This window comes from Eptesicus fuscus, chromosome 12, assembly GCF_027574615.1.
Source record: "Eptesicus fuscus isolate TK198812 chromosome 12, DD_ASM_mEF_20220401, whole genome shotgun sequence".
In the NCBI taxonomy this organism is placed as follows: Eukaryota; Metazoa; Chordata; class Mammalia; order Chiroptera; family Vespertilionidae; genus Eptesicus; species Eptesicus fuscus.
This window is the reverse complement of record NC_072484.1, coordinates 31,087,855-31,112,286: the sequence shown is the minus strand read 5'-3', so window position 1 is coordinate 31,112,286 and position 24,432 is coordinate 31,087,855. Positions and strand designations below refer to the sequence as shown.

Sequence of the window (24,432 nt, the reverse complement as noted above, 5' to 3'; positions counted from 1 at the left end):
GTTCTTCCATCATCCTGGGCCCATGGGCTCTGCACTGCCCAGGCAGCGGGTGCCCAGCTAACGGGGCACCTTCCACCTGTTTACCTTCTCAGCCACACACAGGCCTCACAGGAACAACTGAGATTCTTGGTAACAGAGGTAAGTCCACAGAAAGTGCTGGATGGATGGCCAGGGTCCTGTGGGGCCCTCCTGTTTGTTCCCATCCGTGGAGAACCATGGAGACCCTGAGGTCCAGGGTGGACAGAACACAGTCCTGGCCCTCAGGGGACTCACAGCCTAGTGCAATAGTCAGAGCTTACCTTATTCTTTCCATACAAATGTTAGTGCCTACTCCATGATGGCTGCTGGGCCAGAAACTTTCAAAGACCTGGCTCACCCTTAATTGGGGAGGGGGTGGTAGCAGATGCCACAGTGCCCCACTCACTCCTCAGCACTCGCCACTAAGCACCAAAGGCTGCTTTCTCTAAACTCTGCAATTCTCTGCCCGAGGGCTTTTCATGCCCCCAGAAGCAGCCCTCACTCAACCTGGGGCAGACAGGGAGTGAGGGAGACACCCCAGTTCCTTTGCTCTCAATTGGGACAACTCATGCCCAGGTGCCAAGGGGTGAAACCTTGGCTTGATCACATGACACCTAAGGCTTAACTTCCCTTCCTTGTCTCACTCCCCTCCTCCCTTATTGCTATATTCTGGAATCAGGTCCCAAATGAACCCTTCAAATCCTTGTCTCACATTGGCTTCTGAGGGAACACAAGCTAACAGGGATGATGATGTATAACAGGGAACCATAATTCTGTGGGGTCAAGTTATAACCAATTGTACACAAAGCAGTGGACAAACCAAGGGGGGTGGGGAGCTGTCTGCCCAAGGGCAGGCAAGGGTGGGAGCACATTGTCTGTAAAAAAACAACTTTAAAGCAATAATAAAACTGATCAACAGCCAGTCTGCTTTTTATTATCACCATGAACCAGACATTTTAATCATCTTGAATGATAAAATTCTCCTCCCCACGGAGTCTGCTAGCTCTCTCTGTCCCATGCCCGCCCTTTGGCACCCCCACTGGCCAATGGCACTTGAGAGGAATTAATTTTGGGCAGAGGAGATGAAGGGAAGCCTCATTCAGGAGGCAGCATTGACCCTCTAATCACAGAGTACTGCCTGCATTTCACACGTCCAGGCCTTTGCATATGCTGTTCCCTGTTTCTGGAACACCTTTTGCTCCCTATCTTCCACTACAGTTCAGTGCAGTTGGGCATCTCTTCCTTTAAGAAGTTCTCCATGACCCCTAACCTGAAATAGTTGCCTCCTCTGGGCTTGCACAGACCTCCAAGTGTTCCTCTGCCATAACAGTTTCCACACTGGGCTTCCTTTGTATTTTTTTTTTTACCACTAGACAGTGAGCTCCATAGTGGCAGGAACTATGGCTTGTTCATCTGGGCCTGGATCACAGTAGGCACTTAGGGATAGGGCTGCCACTGGGGTGGGCACCTTTGTGCAGTATATAGCCTGCATCACCACCCGGGGCAACCCAGCCTATGAGGTTTGGTTAATGATTAAATGAATGAATTGGTAGAATTTTCCATAACTGGTGAAAGACATTGGGAGCAGAAGAGACACAGCAAGTAAAATCAGGGATTCCTGAAAATGCAGAGAATCTTGGTGGAAAGAGCAAATAGCCTTAAGCCACCCGCAATACATTTCAGGAGTTCCACAGTCCCCAGCTGCAGCATCACCCAGAGTGTGGTCAACATACCTGCATTCCATCTTAGACCTGCTCATCTAGAATCTCCACAGATGAGGTCTAAGAATCTGGGCATCCAAGGGTTACTTCAAGAACACAGAATTTTGAGAGATACACGGCCAGCTAACAAAGTGAGTGGTAGACTGCAAAAGGGTGAGTGAGACTAGCCCAATCATTCATTCATCATTCATTCACACATGCATGCATGCATTCATTCATACATTCATTCATGCATTCATTCATTCAATAAGTATATATTGAGCTGGGAAGGTACTCAGGCATACCTGTATCCAAGACAAACATGGCCTCTGCTCCTTTTCACAGTCTAGTGGGAACACAGTCATTAAATAAACAAGCAAACAAATGCCCAATATAGTACCAGGTTATGATGAATACTTTTCAGGAAAGAAAAAAAAGTGGTTGCATGAAGGAGGTTGTTCTGGATGGGTGTCAGGGAAGCCCTCTGCTGAGGCTAAATGGAGATGAGGGAAGGAGTCACCTAAAAGGAAGGAATGAACCATGCAGATGTTTGGAGAAAAAGCACTGCAGGCAGTGACAGCAGTACATGCAAAGAAAGGTCAGTAGAATAGAACATGTAAAAGAGAGAGGCTGGGTAGGAGGCTACTGCAATAGTCCAAGCAGGAGAGGCTAGAGAATCAGAACAAGGTGGAGGCGGTCAGACTCAGAATATATTTTGAGAGTGAAGTCGACTAGCTTTGCTGTTGAAGCAAATGTGGGTGTGAGAGAAGATGGGAGTCAAGATTACTGCAACCAAGAATGCAGGTGATGAGGGGAGAGTTAGAGTAGCTAATGTCAGAGAGAGGTAAGTGATGAGGGCGGGATGGGATGCAGACCACATGCAGGTTCCTGTAGACCATAGGGAGGACTTTACTTTTCCTTTGAGTGTGATGGGAGCCCTGGGAGTTTTGAGCAGAGGTGGGATGTGATCTAGTGTATGTTCTAATGTAATCTCTAGTTGTAGAACATAGAACAGACGTTCAGGAGAGGGCAGTTCAGAGGCAAGCGTGGGCATCAAAATGAGAGATGATAATGGCTTGTAGCCAATTGCTGACTGGGATGGGAAACTAGATTTCAAGAAACCTGTTGAAGAAATAATAGGTGGTAAAAATAGGCAAATAAACTATTGAAATTTAGTAGTAGATCAAGAACTTCAGCTCTGTGGCAGGCAGCTGTTTTCTTGGGGGAAGTGGCCTTAATTCTCTGAGCTGGTTTTATCATCTGCAACATGGAGGTGATAATGGAACATACCTCAGAATTGTTGTTAGGGTGATGTAAAGGTTTTGGCACAGCATCTAGCACACAATAAATATTTAATAAATGCTATCTTAGCCGAAGCGGTTGCTCAGTGGTTGCTTTAGCCCATTGACGGAAGAGTTGCGGGTTCGATTCCCAGTCAAGGGCACACACCTGGGTTGCAGGTTTGATCCCTGCTCTGGTCTGGGTGCATAGGGTAGGCAACCAATCCATGTGTCTCTCTCACGTTGATGTTTTTCTCTCTCCCCCTCTTCCCTACCCTCCACTCTCTTTAAAAATCAATGGAAAAAAATATCCTCAAGGGAGGATTCAAAATAATAAAATGCTATCCTAGGAGCCAGTCAGCTAAGTCCCAATTCCATCTCTGCCACACTCACTGTATGGCTGTGTTATCTTGGTCAAATTTAACCTTTTGTATTTTTGTTTACCCATCTGTAAAATGGGGCTATAATTAATACCAACCTTATATGTGTCACGAGGATTAAATAAATGAATACAAGTAGTGAAGCATTTCGAATAATGTGGCACGTAGCAAGAAATGACTAAGAGGCGATTACTGTTAATAATATATTTTTGCCATATTTCATAACATCTTCCCCCATTAGCATGCGCCTACCCCATTCTGCTGATGGGAAGTCTGTGGCTCAGAATAACGTGGCCTCTCCTCCGGGACCCAACACCCTACCTGTAGCGGTCCTGCTAGCAACCTGGGAACTTCCGGATTCCAGCTTTGAAGGGCCGCGCCCCCAGGGGTCCCGCCCCGCCCCGCCCCGCCCCGCCCGCGCCCTGCCTGGCGGAACCTTTCAAGTGTTGCGCTCATGTTTCCTGCCCGGGCGCGCTGGAGCAGCTGCGCCGCTCTTTAGAGCTACTTCCGGCAGCCGCGCCCCCTTACCCGAGGGCGTCTCCATTTTGGCGGTGGGTGGAAGCAGCCAGAGCGAGTGGATTATCGGTGCGGAGTCATCAGTACTCGGAGGGCCGGTCGGCTCACCGCACTTTCTCACTTCCTTCCTCTGCCCGCAGAAGCCGGGGGCACGCATGGCGGGCCTGGAGGTTCTGTTCGCGTCGGCGGCGCCGACGATCACCTGTGCGCAGGACGCGCTGGTCTGCTTCCTGCACTGGGAGTTGGTGACGCGCGGCTACTACAGCGTGGGTGCCGGCGAACAGGTACGCCCGGGAGCCGGCTCGGAGCTAGGGTGCAGGGGCTAAGGTGTCTTCCGCCCAAACCCAGAGGACCGAAGGCCTGGGGCAGAGCTCTGACCTCCCCCTCTCCCAAGTCTCGGATTCATGACACCATTGGTACAGACGGCGGTTGGGGAGGTGCTCTGCTGCCCCAACTCAGCTCAGAGCACCTCACAACACAGCTGTGTGGAAAACCCACGGTCAGAAACTTGCTTTCGGCACAGCCTGCCCGTCTCCGAGGCCAGGGCTGTGTGGGCCTGGCACCGAGACGGGTGTAGCTCCCCTGCGCACTCCTCACCGACCTGAAGTGTCCGCTAAGTTCCTTCCCACACAGTCGGGGCGGGGGAACTGCCCTCATACTGTTCTGGGGTCCCCACCGGATAGCGGGATCCAAGCACGGGTGTCGGGGTGAGCTTGGACCTACCCAGCCCTTGTCAAGGGTCTTTTCTTCACGCCTCAGCCTGGGCCAAGAGAGCTCACACCCTTCATCCTTTGCAGACCACTCGCTGCTGTCGTCCCCAACTCGGGCTCTGGAAAACAAGCACCTCACACACGTACACACATACACCCTGCGTATGCGGGCCAGGGAAGGTTTCCTCCCCACAGCTGTCCCTACAGGACCAGCCCCTCCTGCTCTCCCTCCCTCACCGCTGCCTCCGGAAAAAGGAAGGGTCGATCACACACACACACACACACACACACACACACACACACGCAGCAGGAGCCATTTCTCCCTCCCAAATGCCTCTTCGTGGCCTGTCTCTTTACCCTGTACTTCAGACCTTGGGACAAGGTAGAGACAGTCCCCACTCACAAGAGTCCCGTTTCCCCTTTCAGTGTATAGTCTGCCCAGCATTTCCTCACCTGCCGTACTTCAGCTTTCTAATCTTTAACACTCTTTCACTTCCCCTAATCATTTCATTTCGGTCTTTCCTGGGAACGTCTCCCAGAAAGCTGATGTGTGGGATAGCACATGGAACAGTGGGATGGGAGAGAGGAGTTGGACTTGGTCATGACCTTGGAGCTCCCCCAGTGGCCCTCAGCTCCCCCCACCTCTTTCCTTGTCTTTCAGATCTAACACGCCTGCCCTGCTCTCTGCCCCTTCTCATGTACCCCACTCTCCTTATCTCCTGCCAGCTAGCTACTGCTTCTCTAGCACTGTCAGAACCTCTCTCCCCAGGAACAAGTGTTTGTTACAGAGGGCCTGTGTGACTCCCTCTTCTCCCCATGCTAAAAAGACATGTCAACACTGCAGATCTGCTTCCACCACTCATCCCTCTCACATCCTGTCAGCAACTCTGATTCAATTCGACAGCTTAGGTTATTGCCTCCCTCCAGCCAGCACCATCCCCTTTGCCATATACTCTGGACTCCAAAATTTTCAGGTGAAATGTGCAGAAAGAATATGATCTCATTTTAATACTTATTTTAGAAAGTAAATAAAAGATCCTTAATTCCCAGAGGTCTATCTAGTTCCACTCTGTTCGTAGTGCTATGTGCTGCGTTCATACAGAAAATGGTGCAGCTCCACACATCATAAGGGAGGCCAGGGAGAGTGGGAGTGAGGGTTTCGGAAGGCACTGCCCACTGTTCATATGACTACCCAGTGCTAAAGCGTGCATGCTCTTTGAGGGGATGGGTGCTTGTATTGCACGTTAGAGTATATCTTTGCTGCTCTTGGCCCCTTTTTTATTAACTGTCATTGGAGCTCAGGTTGCATGTGTCCTCCTCTCACTTCTGCTGAGTCTGCTTCTTCAGAGTTGAGGCATCTTTCCTAGTAATTTATTTAAGAGAGGGTTTAATTTTCTGGCCTGGGACCAGAAGACTCAGCAGAGACCAGTAGTGTCTGCCAAGCTCAGAGGATGTGTGTGTTGCCTATCCAGCCACCTCCTGCTCCCCACCCTTCTTGGGGTGATAAAAGAGAGAGGAAGGTCCCAAAAGTGTGTATGTGCTTGATTATATAATATATTGGCAATTAAGTAAAAAGCTAAATTGTCTCCTCTCTTTGGTTTTGTCTCCTTTGGTACTGGGGAATTGTGGACATAATACTTGATTAGGAGAGCAATGTGTTCACTGGCTTCAATAAAAAGCCAATATTTGAATTTGTATTTCTTTCTTGAAGTCAGCGCCATGCCTCATAAGAGCTTTACAGCTGTGTCAAGTGGCTTAGGTGGCAAGGGACAGAGATGGTCATAGACTTAGTTAGAGAATATTGTTTTGTGTTGTGAGAATCTAAAGATTATGATGAAAGAGAGAAAATGCCCAGAATGATCAGTTTGAGTTTCTTTGGGCGCATTTTAGCCCAGAGGCACTGGGATGAACTCAAGACCATTAGAGAATGCATCCAGCCCCAGCAGTTTGCCTAAGGGGACAACTATATTTCCTTTCTTGGAGCCAATCTGGTGGTCCTGGCTGGGAAAAATCTGCTCCAGCCATAGCCAGGGCAACCAGAAGCTCTGACTACCAAATCCAGCTCTGTCCCTGACTTACAGTGACTTTGGGCAATTCTCAGGCCCTGTCAGCCCTTTCTTAGATTTTCCTCCAAGGGAAGTAAACTACATAATTGCTCTTTGGCTACTTTCCAGTTGTAGCTCTCTGGGAGGCCTGATATTTGTTGTCAGGGCCTAGAGGGCAGTTGAATGCCATATTTGGACTGATATCACTGGGGCCAGTCCCTCTCTGTCCCACCTGTTTTCCCCACATCAAGGCTGTTTTCCCCATATCAAGGCATCCCTTGGGCTGAGGAACATCAGTGAGAGTCATCACCTCACTTGGCCCCAGGATTCTTTTTTATTCTGGATGCCAGAGGTTATGGGATAGTGAGCAGACTGAGTTACCTATATTCTAAGAAAAAATTCTGATGGGTTGCTATAGATGGAGGACATATATTCAGAGGCCCTTAACAGAACAAAGACAGGTATATTATCAAATTCTTGGCTTCCAAAATAAATCTTACGTCCACAATGCTAAACATGTTACAGGAAACTTACCCAGTTGGGATGAAGGGAGTTTCTCTTTCTCACTTAGCAGAGTGGTTTGATTAGTTTCACTTTTGGTTTCCTTCACTCATTTCTCTGCTTCAAGCCTGGGAGTTTCCTTGTCATCCAGCCAGGGTTTAAACCATGCCAGTTGCAACATCTTGACTTTTATTTGGAACCTCTCCCCCCATTGGATTCCTGAATACCAGGGGTGATCAAAGAGGAGAGGCCCCAATTCTCCACTCTTGGCTTCCCGCTGTCCTTGGGGTGTGTAAGGCCTATGTTCCTGGACCTTTGTCTTTTGCCCTTGTTCTTCATCTTTGGTCCCACTCTCTCGTACTATATTCTCATGAATACAGATCTTCCCAGTCCACTTTCTCCATATTTAGCTATATAAATACGCATCCATGAAAAAAATGTATTTTATGTGCATTTTTAAAATGTGTGCATAAATGTCACCCAGTTATAAATCTCATTTTTTCTTAACCTTTCTTCGTTATGTGTATATATATATATATTTGTATATATATATGTATATATATATATACACATATATATTTTTTACTTTTATCTGTAATGCTACAATTAGATCTAGTTTGTTCCTTATCACTGCTATATCATGCTCCCCTGTGAGGATATGTCTCATTTCCCCTCCACTTTGGTGATGAACATTCTTTGTCATGCCCTCTGTGCACAGGGTTTCTTCTAGGAGTGGAGGTCATGGCGTGTCAGCTCACCTCATTGCACTAAATACTACCAGATTGCCCTCCAAAGTGGTTGTAAGAGTTGAAGTGGCCACCAGCAAGCAGTGTCTGGGGGTTCCTATTCTCCCCACACCCACACAAACACCTGACAAAAAGTAGAAATATGGATAATAACCAATCTGATGGGTGTAACCTGGTATCTCATTATTTCAACCTGTGCTTCTCTAAGTGCTAGTAAAATAAACAACCCTGTATACACTGCTAGCTGCACTTACCTTTTGCTTATTCATATCTTTTGCCAGTTTTTCAAGTGGGTTCACAACTTTTATTCCTTTCCAAGCATTTCCTTTATGTGCTAATTATTAATTCTTTTCATTTGTAGCCATGGCAAATACCTCATCCTAACCTGTGGCTGCCTATTTGTAGTGTCTGTTGTTGAAGAGAAGCTTTAAATTATGAGTAGTCTCAAAGGCAGCACTTTTTTTCTTTTGTCGGTTTTGTTTAAGAAATCTTTCCCCACCTGGAAGTCACCATATTAGTTCTTACTATAGAAATAGTTTGAGAACCATTTTTCAAACCCTAGTGTATAAAAGGAGATCCTAGGGCTGCTAAAAAAGAAAAGGAAGGAAGACAGCACAACTCTCAGTGATGCATTTTTCACCCACCAGGTTGGCAAAAATATTTACATCGGACAACAGCAATGTTGCTGACCACATGGAGCAACAGGAACTCTTATACATTGCTGACGGGAGTGTAAATCAGGACCGCTTTGGGATACAGTTACACTTTATCTTATAAATTAAAAGTCCTTCCCCCAGACATACTGTGTGGAAATTTATCCACATGTGTAGCAGATGTGTACAGGAGTGTTCATAGCAGTTTTATAATAGCTAAACGGATAAACTGTACACACTCCGGATATCTACCAACAAGTGAAAGTGTAACTTGTATGATATTCATACAGTGGTATGCTATATAGCTGTGAACTATAGAGCAATGGAATGCTATATAGTGAATCAACTATAGTGAAATGCATTGACATGGATTAATCATAGTAATTACCCATGAAGGGGAGGGAGAGAGCTTCATTGGGGATACACTACTCAAGGCATTAGCAGTATTGGTGATATTCTATCTCTTAAACTGGTGGCAGATACATAGGTGTCCATTTTATAATTCTTTTTTATCTTGTACATATGCTATATTTCATGTGTATGAAAATTGTTCATGATTTTTGTTAAGCCACTACAGTAGTCTGGAGGGGGGTACATTAGAATCTGTATTTTAGTAAACACTTTAGTGATCCTATTGCGGATGACCCAAGTTCCAAACTTTTAAAAGCACTACCTTAGAATTTCACAGATTTCCTTGAAATGATTGGCCTTATTCTTGGCAGAGGGATGGCGAGGAGATTATTGAAGCAAGGCAGATTCTTGACAGGTTCCAGTGCTGTGTGACAAAGGCAGTCAGAGATGAGAGAGGAGCGGGAACGGGAGTCCAGAGACCTGGGTCCCAGAGCTCTGACTTGTGGGGGGCCTTGGACATTTTCTTTCTCCTGACCTCTGTGCCCTCATCTGTGAAGCAAGCGATGTGATTAGATTATAAGTCATTCATAGCTGTGTTCTGAGGTTGTAACCTTCCTCCTCTCAACCCTGGTGTCTTCTCAGCCGGATCCCAGTGATAAGAAATCAGAACTGCTGCCTGGTGGATGGAACAACAACAAAGACCTGTACGTCCTCCGGTATGAGTCGAAGGATGGATCCAGAAAGCTCCTTGTGAAGGCTGTCACTGTGGAGAAGAGCATGATCGTCAATGTGCTGGTGAGTGTCTGAGACAAGGAGGGATCTGGTGATGAGAGTAGATGTGGTGAAACCCATTTAACTGTATGGATGAAGAGCCCTAAATATTTGTGAAGCCTTTACCCATTGATCCTACTTCTGGAACTTTATCCTGAGGCAAGAACCCTAAAGATAGAAAAGTTTTGTGCTCAAAGATTTTCACCACTGGTATTGCGGGGGTGGGGGGGCGGGGTTGCTTTCCATCACAGGGGAGTGGTTAAGTAAATTAAGATAAATCCATTCGGTGACAATCCATTCAGGGAGGAAAAACCATAGTCCCAGAGGGATACTTTTAGTTCTTTAGCTACGCTTCTCTTCTTGCTGCCTTGGAGCCTTTACCTCTTGTTTCCTGCATACACATCCTTCATCCTTTCTTTGCTGGGCCTGCGCCCTCCCTTAGTTCACTTCCTCAGAAAGCTCAGTCCTGACTACCTACTCTCACCTGCCAGAAAAATCTAAAGTGTACTTCTCTACTTCATCATTTCATTTTCCTGCCTGGTACCACAATGTGTACTTATGTACTTATTTATGCTTTGGGTTAATGTTTGTATTCTATCGCTGGACAGTGAGCACCATGAGGACAGTGATTTTCTTTTTGTTCTGATTGCGTGTGTTCATGAAAAAGTATGTTTTGGAGGTCTTTACATAGGAATGCATATAGATATACAGTACCTTATTCATTAATTTACTATGCCATATTCCATAATGCCATAATTTATTTATCCCTTTCCCTTTTGATGAACACTTAGTCTTGTATCAGACAAGGTTCTTAGTTTCAAACAACAAAATCCCCTCAGGTTAGTTTAAACAGAATGGGTTTGTTGAAGAATTGGGATAGTTCCTTGAATTATTGGAAGGGCTAGAAAACAGGTTCAAATCTGGGCTCCAGGATAGTGCCCCAAACCATGCTGTTGAAACCACTGCTGTGGCCACCACAAGGATGTTAGGGACTGGCCAGTACTGCCAGCCTGGTGCTCCTTCTCCTGAGCCACTGAGGCTGGAACCCCTCCTTAGTCAGATGTCTGTCTCTTGCTCAGCCTGCTTCCCCATGTTGCCCACCTCCATGTCGAAGTTGTGCATCTTTGGCTCCTCAGTTATATGCCTGTGCCCAGGCTGCAAAAGAGCCTAAGAAGTAGGTGTTCTGGGCTCTGCCTCAAAAAAACGATATTCCTAAATCAGAGAAGTCCCCAAGCATTAGAAGGGTATTTCCTGTATTACAAACAGTCCTTATCTATGTCTCTTTGTGCACATACCTGTTTCTTTAGCCCAGAAATAGTCCATCTCTCACTTTTTATTTTTATTTTTCTAGGAATATGGCTCACAGCAAGTGTCAGATTTGACCCTCAACTTGGATGATTATATCGATTCAGAAAACCTGCTTGACTTCCCCAGGTACTTCTAAATGATAGTTTTCCCTGGGGGGTGAGTGGGGAGCAGAGAAAGAGAGCGAGAGAGCCAGTGGCCAGATATAAGGAAAGGAGTGGAGGTATCCAGAGAATTAAGGAAGGTTAACAGAAGGATCTTTCACTCCTGGGCACAGTCACTTCTCAGTTCTCTTTTCCTATTTTTACTATTTTTAATTTATTTAAAGAGAGGACACATGGGAAATGTCACATGAAATAAAATCATGCAATCAAGAGTCTACAAGTGCTATAGTGGCTACAGAGTAGAGATGGGGCTGGGCCAAGGGGGTCATTTAGAGTAAGCTCCTGAGAATATGTGTCCCTAATCAGGTCTCCATTCCACCCCCAACTTTTTTTTTTAAATCCTCATTGAAGGATATGCTTTTTCATTGATTCTAGGGAGAGAGAGAGAGAGAGAGGAACATTGATGTGAGAGAGAAGCACCAATTGTTTGCCTTGCACATGTGCCACAACTGGGGATTGAACCCACAACCTGGGTATTTGCCTAACCAGGTCGGGAATAGAACCTATGACCATTCAGTGCATGGGAAGACACTCTTAACTACTGAGCACACCGTCCAGGGCCCAACTTATTTATTTAATAGACTATTTTTAGAGCAGTTTCAGGTTCACAGCAAAATTGAACAGCAAGTACAGAGTTCCCATGTACTTCCTGCCCCCTCTCCCCTGCAACGCACACACACATGCATAGCCTCCTTCACTGTCTGCATTCCGCACTAAGATGGTGCATTTTTTTAAATGGATGAACTTGTACTGATGCACATTATCACCCAAGTTCCATAGTTTACTTTAGAGTTCACCCTTGGTGGTGTTGGAGTATGTTTAGGTTTATAAGAAACTGCCCAACTATCTTCCAAAGCGACTGTACCAGTTTGCATTCCCAGAAGCAATGAATGAGAATTCCTATTGTTCCACATTCTTGTTAGCATTTGTTGGTGTTAGTAGTTCAGATTTTGGCCATTTTAATAGATGTGTAGTGGTATCTCATTATTTGTTTTAATGTGCAGTTAACCTAGTGACATGTGATGTTAAGCATCTTTTCATATGCTTATTTACCATCTGTATATATTCTTTGGTGAGGCTCTTCAGTCTTCAGCCGATTTTTACATTGTTTTCTTATTGTTGGGTTTCAATTGTTTATATATTTTGGATAACAGTCCTTTATCATATAGTATGTGTTTTGCAAATATTTTTTCCTAGTCTTGTCTTCTCATTCTCTTAATTTTTTATTTTTAAATTTACAACCCTACAGAAAAGATGCTTGCAAAAATATTACAGTGAACACTCATATACCCATCAACTAGATTCACCAAATGTTTTTAACATTTTGCCATATTTGCTTAATTTTTAGATACTTTTTTGTTCTTGAACCATCTGAGAATTATTTCCAGACTTTATGGACCTTAACTCCTAAATATTTTAGTATTTATCTCCTTAAAAGGGCATTCTCCTATAACCTTAATACAGTTCATCACCCTCAGGAGCTGTAACATTGATACATTAGTATCATTTACTACATAGCTCATGTTCAGATTTCTGCAGTCAGCACAGCAATGTGCCTTTTAACTAGCTAGTCTTTTGGTTTGGGGTTTGAGGGTTTTTTCCTTATCCAAACAAGATCACACCTTGCATTTATTTTAATGTCTCTTAAATTACCTTTAACCTAGTCAGTTTCTTGGACTTTTTGTGTGTGTGGCATTGGTATTTTTGAAGACTTGAGGTCAGTTGTTGTGTAGAATGTTCAGATTTTTTCCTCAGGATTGGATTGATCAGATTATTTCCTCATCATTTGATGTAGGTTGAACATTTTCCACAAGAATACTTCATGGGTGAGGCTGTGTTCTCAGTGTTTCACATCAGGCATGTGACATCTGTCTCACAGTTGATTTTGTTCATTGTTCGCTTGGGTATGATACTATATTCCAGTTTTCTCTACAATAAAGGCATGTGTTTTTCCTTGTGTTTAATAAGTGATCTGTGGGATTATACTAGCAGACTGAATAATCTGCTTCCCACTGGTCTTTCACCCAGTGGTTTTAGCATCTATCGAAGATTCTTGCCTGAATCTATTATTATTGTGACTAGAGGCCCAGTGCACAAAATTCGTGCGGGGGGCGGGGGGGTCCCCTCAGCCCAGCCTGCACCCTCTCCAATTCGGGACCCCTTGGGGGATGTCCAACTGCCGGTTTAGGCCCAGTCCTGGAGATTGGGCCTAAACCGGCAGTCAGACATCCCTCTCACAATCCTGGACCACTGGCTCCTAATCGCTCATCTGCCTGCCTGCCTGGTTGCCCCTAACTGCTGGCCTGATTGCCCCTCACTGCCTCTGCGTGCTGGCCTGATTGCCCCTAACTGCCGCCCTGGCCAGCCTGGTCGGCCCTAACTGCCACCCGCTGCCGGCCAGGTTGCCCCCAACTGCCCCCCTGCCGGCCTACTCACCCCTCATTGCCCCCCCGCTGGCCTGGTCACCTATTACTGCCCCCCTTCCAGGCCTGGTCGCCCCCAACTGCTCCCCTCTGCCAGCCTGGTTGCCCCTAACTGCCCCCTCCTGCCGGCCTGGTTGCCCCATGCAGCCTGCTGTTCAGTCATTTGGTCGTCCCTCACTAACCACCCTGCCGGCCTGGTTGCCCCACACAGCCTGTTCAGTCATTTGGTTGCAGCCTGCTTGTTCAGTCATTTGGTTGTCCCTCACTAACTACCCTGCCGGCCTGGTTGCCCCATGCAGCCTGCTGTTCAGTCGTTTGGTTGTCCCTCACTGACCCCCCTGCCGGCCTGGTCATAGGCAGCCATCTTGTGAGGTCATGAGGGTCAATTTGCATGTTACCTCTTTATTATATAAGATAATTATAAAATAGTAATTTTTTACTTTTTCTATATTTATTAGTTAGCATTTTTTAAAAAAGATTTTCTATTCTTGTCCCCTTTATTTTTAATTTTTAAAATATCAGTGTAGACTTACGGGGGTTTTTTTGTTGTTATTGTTTTTTGTTTGTTTTTTCAGAGTTATAGTCCATTTCTGTCATTCTTTGAATACTCAAGTTGTTCCAGAGTTGACAGTAGGAACCTCTTCAAGCTGCTCCCTTTATCCTTTTGACATGTCCTCGTCCTTCTTTGAGTGTTTTCATACTTTCTGGCACAATAAGATGTTCTAGTCTCATCTTGCACTTTCCTTGCCCCTGCCTTGAAATTAGCCTTTTTTCTAAGGAACCATGATTTCTGTTCATAGGGAATATTATTTAAAAACAAAAATCTTCACCCTGAGTATGTTCATTAAGACTAAGGATGTCATTGCTTCCAGGTCCTCTCAGAGAATAGAAGTAGGCAGCTTATTCCTTAAAGTTTGTTTGTCTTAAATTTCATGCTGATACTTTTACTTTTTATCTAACTCCATGGGATTCTTATTCTCTTATTCCATCCTTGTATCTATCTCCCTCCTGTGGTGAGAACTCTAGTGCCCAACACCACCAATATATTTACTTATTTGTTTGATCCTAAAATATACACAAATAGTTTCTGAACTGCTACATCAGTACCCACCAAGAACAAATCTAAGTAAAGTTTCAGATATGATTTCTTCCCAGGTCTTTTGTCCTTTGTGGGTATCCCACTGAGGATGTATAAAGTCAAGAGTATTGTGTTCAAAAGGTACTTAAGTTAATGCATGTTTTTCCAGTATAATGAAATTATCTGTTTAATATATAGTTTGTCCCATTTACTTCCACTTTATTCCATTTAGGGACTTTTTCCCCATTTTCATTGACCTCCTTGGGATTTTGGAGGAAGCCTGGCATCACTATAAATTGACAGTCATCAGAAATGCCTAGAAACCCTGTTGCATTTAGTTGTATCTAATCAGCAATAACCATTTTGAATCTTCTGTACTCCTCTCAGACTTCCACACCACCTACCTCCATCATTCTGGCTACCCCTCTTTGTCTCCTCCCCTCTTCCATACAACCTCTGTGTGAGGAGAGCCCAACTTGCATTCCTGCTTACCACCTTCCAGTCGGTTTACCACACAACAGTCAGACCAGCCTTTTTAAAACAGATCAAATCATGGTTAAAAACCCTTGCTTGAAACCCTTGAGTGAAATCCTCCACACATTAGGATGGCTACTATTTTTTTTTTAAATCAGGAAATAACAAGTATTAGTGATAATGGGGAGAAATTGGAAGCCTTGTACTCTATTGGTGAAAATGTAAAATGATGCAGCCACTATAGAAAGTGGTTCCTCAAAAGATTAAATTACTGTATGATCCAGTAGTTCCACTTCTGGGCATACACTTGGTAGAGTTGAAAGCAGGATCTTAAAGACATATTTGTACACCCATGTTCAGAGAAGCATTATTCACAATAGTCAAAAGGTGGAAGCAATATAAGTACCTATGAGTACCTAGGACAGGTGAATGGGAAAACAAAATGTGGTATATACATACAATGGAATATTATTCATCTTTAAAAAGGAAGGAGGATTTCAGTGTGAACCTTGAGGACATTAGACTAAGTGAAATAAGCCAACCAATATTGTATGATTCCACTTATATCAGGTACTTAGAGTAGTCAGATTCATAGACACAAAGTAATATAATCATTGCCAGGGGCTGGGCGAGGACAGAATAGGGAGTTACTGTTTAATGGGTACAGAGTTTCCGTTTTGCAAGATGAAAAGAGTACTGAACATGGTTGTTGTTGGTGGATTGCACAAAAATGTGAATGTACTTAAATACTATTGAACTGTACACTTAAAATGTTACATTGATATAGTGTTAAGTATTTTTTAATTAGGGGGAAAAAAGACTAAAAACCCTTCAGTGAATTTTCATTTCTCTGAGGATAAGGAACAAAATCCTTGATGAGGCCTAAAGCCTCGTGCCTAAGCCTCCCAACCTCATCCTGTGCCACTTGCCCCTGTGTCTTAGCCATGGTGCCATGCTTCTCCCTCTTCAGAGTTCTTCCCTCTGCCTGGCATGCTCTCCCCAACTACCTCACATAGCCAACTCCTGTTCTTTCAGTTTCCATTTAAATGTCGGCTCCTCGGAGAAGCCTTCCCTGCCCTACCCCACATTTGGTGTTTTGAAACAACCTTTTAAAATACATTGGTATTTTATGATTAACTTTTTAGAGTTGGTTTCCCCTGTTAGTGTGTGATCTCCTTGAGAGCAAGCCCTGGGTCTATTTTGCATGTAGACCAGCAATTTTCAGTCAGTGTGCCACAAGAATTTTTAAAACATGCAATAATTGACTGTTTAGTCAGGCACACTGACCTCTTTTCCCTTAGATTGTCAAATAAAAAAATAAGCAGCATCCTGGCTGGTGTGGCTCAGTTAGTTAGAGCATCATCCCCTGCACCAAAGGGTCACGGGTTCAATTCTGGTCAGGGCACATGCCTAGGTTGTGATTTCAATCCCCAATTGGGGCACACATGGGAGGCAACTGATCGATGTTTCTTTCTCTCTCCCTCCTTCTCCCTCTCTTTCTCAAATCATAAAAGCATATCCTCAGGTGAGGGTTAAAAATAAAAAATGACAGCCATCAACACAATAACCATTTGTGAATGAATAAAAATTATACCTTTTTTTGTCAGTTCAGCAAAAATATATATATATATTTATATTTTTTAATTATTATATATTATTTTTTTGGTGTGCTGCAGAATTTTAGTAATTTGTGTGCCATGAGATGAAAAAGGTTGAAAATCACTATAGTAGACAAAGGAATCAAGGAGTGAAGTGAGGCCAGGCCTGGCCTTGGGAGAGCTGCCCACACCATGACCCCACCAAACCCCTTAACAAGATATAAGGGAAGAACGTTTGGAGTGTGGTCTCCCTTGACTTCTTCATTCTGGAATTCCACTGGGAGAGAAATTGACAAAACTTGTGGGAAGAATCCAGGCCTGTATTAAGCTGTTCATGTACATTAATTAGGGCATTTCCTTGCCTCAGCAATACTGAGAGAGAAATAGTAATAATGTTTACTTATTTTTTAAAATGCATTTGTTGCTAGGTCCTATGTGGGTGGGTGTTTTGTTTTTTGATTACTGTGAAATGAGGGACACAATAGTACTATTTCAGCTGTTGTTCTGAGAATGAAATGAGATGTCAGCTCAGAGTGCTTAGTGCTGGGCCCAAGCTCTTAGTAAATAGCAAAGGGGGGAAATCTGATCACTAGGAATCATCTCCATGGAAACGGAGGCTTTGAGAGCTAGGGTATGGGATCTGCCTCCTAATTGTAAGGCCCACCCTCCCTCTGCCTTACTGTGCATAGCACTGAGCTGCCTGCTTCTAGTCCCCTTTCCCCATGTGGCCCTCCCTGTCAGGTCATTACGGCATGTCTTGTCTGTTTTAGTTATTTGTGCCCCTTTGTGAGCAAATTGCGATTTGCCAAGGAGGATAAACCTGTTTTATTTGCCATGCCCCTTCTTTGTTAGACAGAATGACAAGATGTCTTTTGCTACTACCACAGTGGCAGTTCTACTGAGACTTGGAAACTGTGAGAACTTCTCTTGGTAGTTTCTGAATCAGACCTGAGTTCTACATGTGAACATTTTACATAGGGATATCAGGGGTCTTCTAAGTACATCACATACCGTTCATCTGATTGGAAAGGAAAGAGGAGTTAGATTCCTTTATCCCTCCCAACCAACTTGGTCAGCGAAGCAGTCAAGTCCCCAGAGTTCTATGTTCTAAGTAGAAACCTATTCTTCGTAGGGATGTATGGACCCACAGGCCCTTAGCACTTTCATGCCATTGCGGGTATTACCACTTTCTAACCATAGCTCTTTCTTCAAGCACAGTGTTCAGGATTGATGTTAAACTGGTTAGAGCAGAGGAGCTCTGGTGGAAAGGGGAGCAGAGCAGGAAATGGAGTCCCTATGCCCCATCCACTTGGCTTTTCTCTCGCCCTCCCTGGACCCCCTTTATGTTCTGCTAAACACCTGAAACCACTGATCCAGTCTAACCTCCGTTTGTTTTATGGTTAATACAATAAATGTATTTTTAATTAAACTTTTAAGAAATATTACAGAGAGACTGTGTCCTTTATACTCTTTACCTTAATGATAACATTGTACAAACTATACGAGACATTATGACCAGGATTTGGCTTGGATACAGTGATACAAAGCCACCACAGGATTGATCCCTCCTGATGCCTTTAATAGCCACAGTTACTCCTCCTCCCTGTCCCTAGCTCCTGGCAACCATTACTTATTCTTCATTTCTAAAATTCTCTCATTTCAAAAATACATATATAAATGGAATCATACAGTATGTAAGCTTTTGGTGTTGATTTTTCTCATCCGTCCAAGTTGTTGCATGCACCAATAGTTTGTTTCTTTGTGTTATTGAGTAATGTTTGTGGTATGGATGTACCCAGTTTGTTTCATCGTTCATTAGTTGAAGAATATCTGAGTTATTTCCAGATTTTTGCTATTAAAAATAAAGGTGCTATGAACACTCATGTACAGGCTTTTGTGTGGACAAACTTTATTTCTCTGCAGTAAATGCCCAAGAGTACAATGGTAATTGCATGTTTAGTTTTTTAAGAAATTGCCAAACAATTTTCCAGAGTACATATACCATTTTACACTTCCATCATCAGTCTATGAGTGGTCTCTGTATCTTCATCAACATTTGGTGTTATCATTATTTTTCATTTTAGTTATTCTGGTAGATATGTAGTGATATCTCATTGTGGTTTTAACTTGCATTTTCCTAATGGCTAATGATGTTGAGCATCTTTTCATGTGTATATTTACATCTGTACATCTTCTTTGGCAAAATGTCTTTTGCCCATTTTCTAATTTTTTTTTACTGTTGTAATTTTGAGAATTTCTTATACAAGTATATATTTCAGATGCAAGGCCTTTGTTTGATGGGGGTTTATAATTACTTTATTCTGTAGTGTGTTTTTTCTTTACAGGGATTTTTACAAAACATAAGTTTTGAATTTTAATAATACCTATTTTATCAATTTTTGCTTTTATTGTGTTAAGTTTTAAGAATTCTTTGCCTAGCCCTAGATTCCCAAATATTTTCTCTAAACATTTTAGTTTTGTTTTACATTTAAGTTTGTGATTTATTTTAAATTAATTTTTAAAAAACTTAATTATCACCTGAGAATATGTTTTTATTGATTTTTAGAGGGAAAATGAGAGGGGGAGGGAGAGAGAGAGAGAGAGAAACATCAGTTGGTTGTCTTCTGGACGCGCCCTGACTGGGAATTGAACTTGCAACCTAGGTGTGTCCCCTGACTGGGATTTGAACATCCAACCTTTAGGTGTATGGGACGACACTCCAACCAACTGAGCACCCAGCCAGGGCTTAAGTTAACTTTTGTATAAGATGTGAGGTTTCTTGCCTGTGTATATCATTGCTTCAACACCATTTTCTCTTATATTGAATTGCTTTTGCAACTTTGTCGAAAATCAGTAGTCTGTACTTGTGTGGGTCTATTTCCGGGTTTTTGGGTTTTTTCCATTGATCTTTGTGTCTTTCCCTCTGTCCCTATCACACAATATTGATTATTGTAGATACACAGTAGACCTTAATATTGAGTAGAATGATTTCTCCATTCACTTCTTTGTCAAGATAGTTTTAGCTATTTTAGGGTCTGCCTTTCTGTATAAACTTCAGAATAAGTTTGTGTCTATAAAAAAAAATAAACCTGGAATTTTGATACAAGTTGCATTAAACCTATCGATCGTTAAACCTATGATGGGGAAACTTGACACTTTTACTATGAACATAGTATGTCTCCATTTACTTAGATCTTAATTTGGTAACTTTCATCGTCATTTTGTAATTTTAAACATATAGAATCTGAACATGTTTTTGTTATTTTTTGGAGGGATTAGAGGTGATTATAAATGGAGTTCTTTTTAAAAAAATGTATTTTATTGATTTTTTTACAGAGAGAAAGAGAGAGGGATAGAGAGTTAGAAACATCAATGAGAAAGAAACATCGAACAGCTGCCTCCTGCACACCCCCTATTGGGGATGTGCGCGCAACCAAGGTACATGCCCTTGACTGGACTCGAACCTGGGACCCTTCAGTCTGCAGGCCGATGCTCTATCCACTGAGCCAAAACCGGCCAGGGCTGGAGTTCTTTCTTAATTTTGATTTTCAAATGTTCATTGTTTGTATATAGAAATGCTGTTTATTTTTGTGTATTGATCTTATATGCTGCCTTGTATATTGAATATTTGGTGAACTCACGGTGTTGGAGTTTATACACGGAGTGGCCAGATTATTATGATCTCTGAACGCATAATAATCTGGCCACTCAGTGTGTGTGTGTGTGTGTGTGTGTGTGTGTGTGTGTGTGTATTTTAGACCCTGTGCATGAATTCGTGCATGGGTGGGGTCCGGCCAGCCTGGCCAGGAGGAGGGGACATGGGCGGTTGGCTGGCCTGCCTGCTGGTCGAACTCCTGGTCGAAGGGACAATTTGCATATTAGCCTTTTATTATATAGGATATACATTGAGTGTCCAGATTATTATGCTTTCAGAGATCACAATAATCTGGTCACTCAGTGTAAATTCCTTTAGAATTTCAAAGTAGACTATCATGTCATCTGCATATAGGGGCAGTTTTATTTCTTGTTTTCTAATCTGTGTGCTTTTTCTTGCTTAATTTTTTTTCAGGTTTGAATGTGGCTTTTTTATTAAATTTTACTGGGTGACATTGGCCAACATGCACATATAGGTTTCATGTGTGAAAATTGAAGGAGCTAGAACTTTCAGTATTACGCCAAATAAGAGTGGTGGGAGAGGATATTCTTGCCTTGTTCCTAAAGTATTCAGACTTTCATTACTAAATATATTGTTAGCTATAGGTTTTTTTGTAGACAAATTGAGGAAGTTCCCCTCTGTTCCTAGTTTGTTGAGAGTTTTTCTCATGATTAGATTTACCATAGTGTCTTTTGTCATATTTTTTCTGCATCAATTGACATAATTATTTGATTTTTCTTATCGATATGGTAATATTGAGCCAGTCTTGCATACCTACAATATATCCTGTGGTTTCTATTTCTTTTTACATATTTTTAAATTCAGTTTGTTAATATTTTGTTGAGCATTTTTTGCATCCAAGTTCATAGGAAATACTGGTCAGTAGTTTCCTTTTTTTGTACTCATTGTCTGGTTTTGATATCAGGGTATTACTGGCCTCATAAAATGAGTTGGGATATGTTTCTTCCTCTTGTATTTTTCTGGGAGTGACTATAAATTGATGTTCTTTTAAAAAATATTAATTCTTTAAATGTTTGGTAGAATTATCCATTGAAATAATCTGGACCTGAAGATTTCTTTTTGGGGTGCTTAAGTATGAATTTAGTTACTGTATTCAGATTATCTATTTCATTTTGGCTGAGTTGTTACAGTTTGTGGTTTTAAAGAAGTGGTCTAAGTTGTTGAATTAAGTTATTCTTAGTAGTCTCTTATTATTCTTTCATTAGCAACAGAGCTGTTGTAAAATCTCATTTCTTTCTTGATACGGGTGATTTGTGTCTTTTCTTTTTATGTTTGCCCGTCTTGCAGTAGGTTTATCAATTTTATTCATTTTTTTTAAGAACCAGCTTTTTAATTAATTTCCTCTACTACTTTCCTGTTTTATTGATTTCTATTCTTTATTATATCATTCTGCTTGTTTGGGTTTAATTTGATCTTCTTTTTCTAGGTTCTTAAGTCAGAATTTTCCTTAATCTCTCCTCCTACCCCCCCCAACCCCACCTTCCCTCTGAGATTTATTATGATTTTCCCCCTCTTTTCCAATGTAAGCATTTAATGCTATGAAGTTTCCTCTCAATACTGCTTTAGCTATATCCCACATATTTTAATATGTTTTATTTTTATTCAATGCTTTGTATTTTTTTCAAGACTTCATCTTTGATTCATGGATTATCTAGACTAAATGTTGCTTAATTTCCATGTATCTAGAGACTTCCTTTCTGTGTTGATGTTTAATATTATTCCATATGGTCAGAAAACATATTTCAGTTTTTAACATTTGTGAGGTTTGCTTTTTGACCTAGGATATGGCTTATTTTAAAACACCTGTTACCCAATTCTGCCTCAATACCTCATCTATAGCTCACATTGCTTATCTCTCATTGGCAGAGAAGTGAGGCCCAGGGCAACCTTCCGAGGGCCCCTGAGCTAGTGACAGAACTAGACCTTGAGCCCCCAGAGCCCTGCATACTTAGACCAGGAACCAAGTTTTCATCAAATCCCCACAGAGCCTTTGATCCTTCCCATGACACATGATGAACACATAATTGAGGGTGGGATGGGATGGGGTGGGTACGGAGGAGTAGCCAGTCCAGGCCCTGTGCCCCTACACTCTCACCTCTTTCTAATGGGGTGGTAAATGAGGAGGGACAACTCAGATGCCTAAGAAGCTTAGGCGCAAATCTCGTAGACAACCTCGGGCTGTTGCCCCCCTCACCCAGGCCCGCTGGGCGGCCCATTCCCACCCTTGCAAACAGTCTAAGCGTACTTTCAAGAGCTGTCAAGGCCGCCGCAGCCACCAAAATTCTGTATTAAGGGTTGCCAGCCAGCAACAAGCAGTTGACAACTCATCTACCTCCTGTAGGACCTACAGGAACAGTGAGGAACTTCGGTCTCGTATTGCGTCTGAAATCATCACACCTCTTCACGAGCCTTGGGACAAGGCTAGTGTAAGCAGTCCCCATCGGGAGTTTCCGCCTGCCACTGCCAGAGAGGTGGACCCACTCCGGATTCACCCACAGCACCCACACGTTAGCCGGCCTCCTTCCTGGTGAGTACAGAGCCCCCAGTGGGCAGCCATGCTTCTGTAGAAGGATTCCAGCCATGACCATCTTGCCATGACCTCCTCACTGGCCCCTATGTGTCTTCAACAGAATTGTCAGAGTCTTAGTGTATGGAGATAGAAGACATAAGTAGAGCAGTGAGTTCTTGCGCTGCCACTAGTCAGCTAACTACCCAGCATCTTAAGGCTGCCTGCCCTCTAGAGTCCACAAAGAGCCTCTGGGTCAGCCCGAGGGTCAGTGCCCATGGGGCTTGTGTGCAATACACCCAGGTGGCTGCTGAGGTGCTTCAGTTATTGATTCCAGAGCTCTTTGTGTGTGCAGGGCCCTGGACAGGCTTTTTGGGAAAATGCAAAGATGCAGAAGTACTGTCCCATAGAGGATGTAGTCCCAGTGTCTTGCCTGTTTCACTTTATTGGAGTCCCCTGACCCCTTTGACAACTTCAGAACTTTTCCAAAACAGCATGGTGTATGAACAAATCATGTCCAAGATCTTTGCAGATGAGCATAGCAGCCTGTAGGGCTGGAGACTTCTGCTCCAAGGGAGGAGAGAAGGACCAGGGAGACTTTAATCTCTGGCTGAGACGCACTTTCCAATTTGGAATCCACAATGTAGTAGTGATGGTAGCATTGGCAGGGGTGGGGGAAGGTTCACTTTGAAGCCATAATACACACTCAGTAAGTGCTAACTGTCATTGTTATTTTATTATGTTTGGCAATTAATATACTTTTGATTAGTGTTTTTTTATAGGAAATTGATTTAATTATTATAATAAGTAATAATTGGCAGTCTCTTTGGCAATCTTCAGAAATACTGGGTCCTGTGGGAGAGTAAAGAATAATAAAAAATGGTTGAGAGGCTGGAACAGCTTGTCCGGTCTAACATTCTTATTTTACAGATAGGAACAGAGGTAAGATGACCTTTGTAAGGTCATGAGCCACTAAAAAAGAGACAGAGGCAGGGCTGGGGTCCAGGTATCCTCACACCCAGCACAATGCTCTGGCTGTGATGTAACCAGACTATGGTGGGCAAGATTTCAGAATAAGGCCTGGGCAGCAGTCAAATTGGAGAAGATTTTTAGACCTTAAGTAGATAATAATTCTCATTTATTTTGGACTCACTGCCCATTTCAAAATAAATATTCTGTGAAATCTCCTTTACTCTCTCAAAATGGAATTCATAGATATTGTTACTTACCAGATGTTCAGTTTCAAATAGATTAGGGTTGACTGCCCCTAACCACTCGCCTGCCTGCCTGATTGCCCCCAATTGCTTGCTTGCCTGCCTGATCACTCCTAACTGATCAGGCAGGCAAGCAAGCAGTTAGGAGTGATCAGGCAGGCAAGCAAGCAATTGGGGGCAATCAGGCAGGCAGGCGAGTGGTTAGGGGCAGTCAGGCAGGCAGGTGAGCAGTTAGGGGTGATGAGGCAGGCAGGCAAGCGGTTAGTAGCCAGCGGTCCTGGATTGCGAAAGGGTGCAGGCTGGGCTGAGGCATCCCCTCTCCC

At 43.2% G+C, this 24,432-nt stretch overlaps 1 protein-coding gene across 2 annotated transcripts in view; it reads left to right on the top strand.

Moving 5' to 3' along the window:
* The first annotated feature begins 49 nt into the window (after positions 1-49).
* The window catches only part of PSMF1 (proteasome inhibitor subunit 1), a 40,319-nt gene continuing 15,936 nt past the window's right edge, over positions 50-24,432 (top strand). Inside the window, exons 1-5 of one of the 2 annotated variants that reach the window (XM_054723792.1) lie at positions 50-138; positions 4,035-4,178; positions 9,543-9,695; positions 11,023-11,105; positions 22,731-22,916. In XM_054723792.1, coding sequence (XP_054579767.1) covers positions 4,050-4,178; positions 9,543-9,695; positions 11,023-11,105; positions 22,731-22,916 — 551 coding nt within the window. In that variant the 5' untranslated portion in view covers positions 50-138; positions 4,035-4,049. Of the gene's footprint in view, positions 139-3,877; positions 3,930-4,034; positions 4,179-9,542; positions 9,696-11,022; positions 11,106-22,730; positions 22,917-24,432 lie in introns of those variants that run through there. The other variant, XM_054723791.1, reaches the window with a different exon arrangement.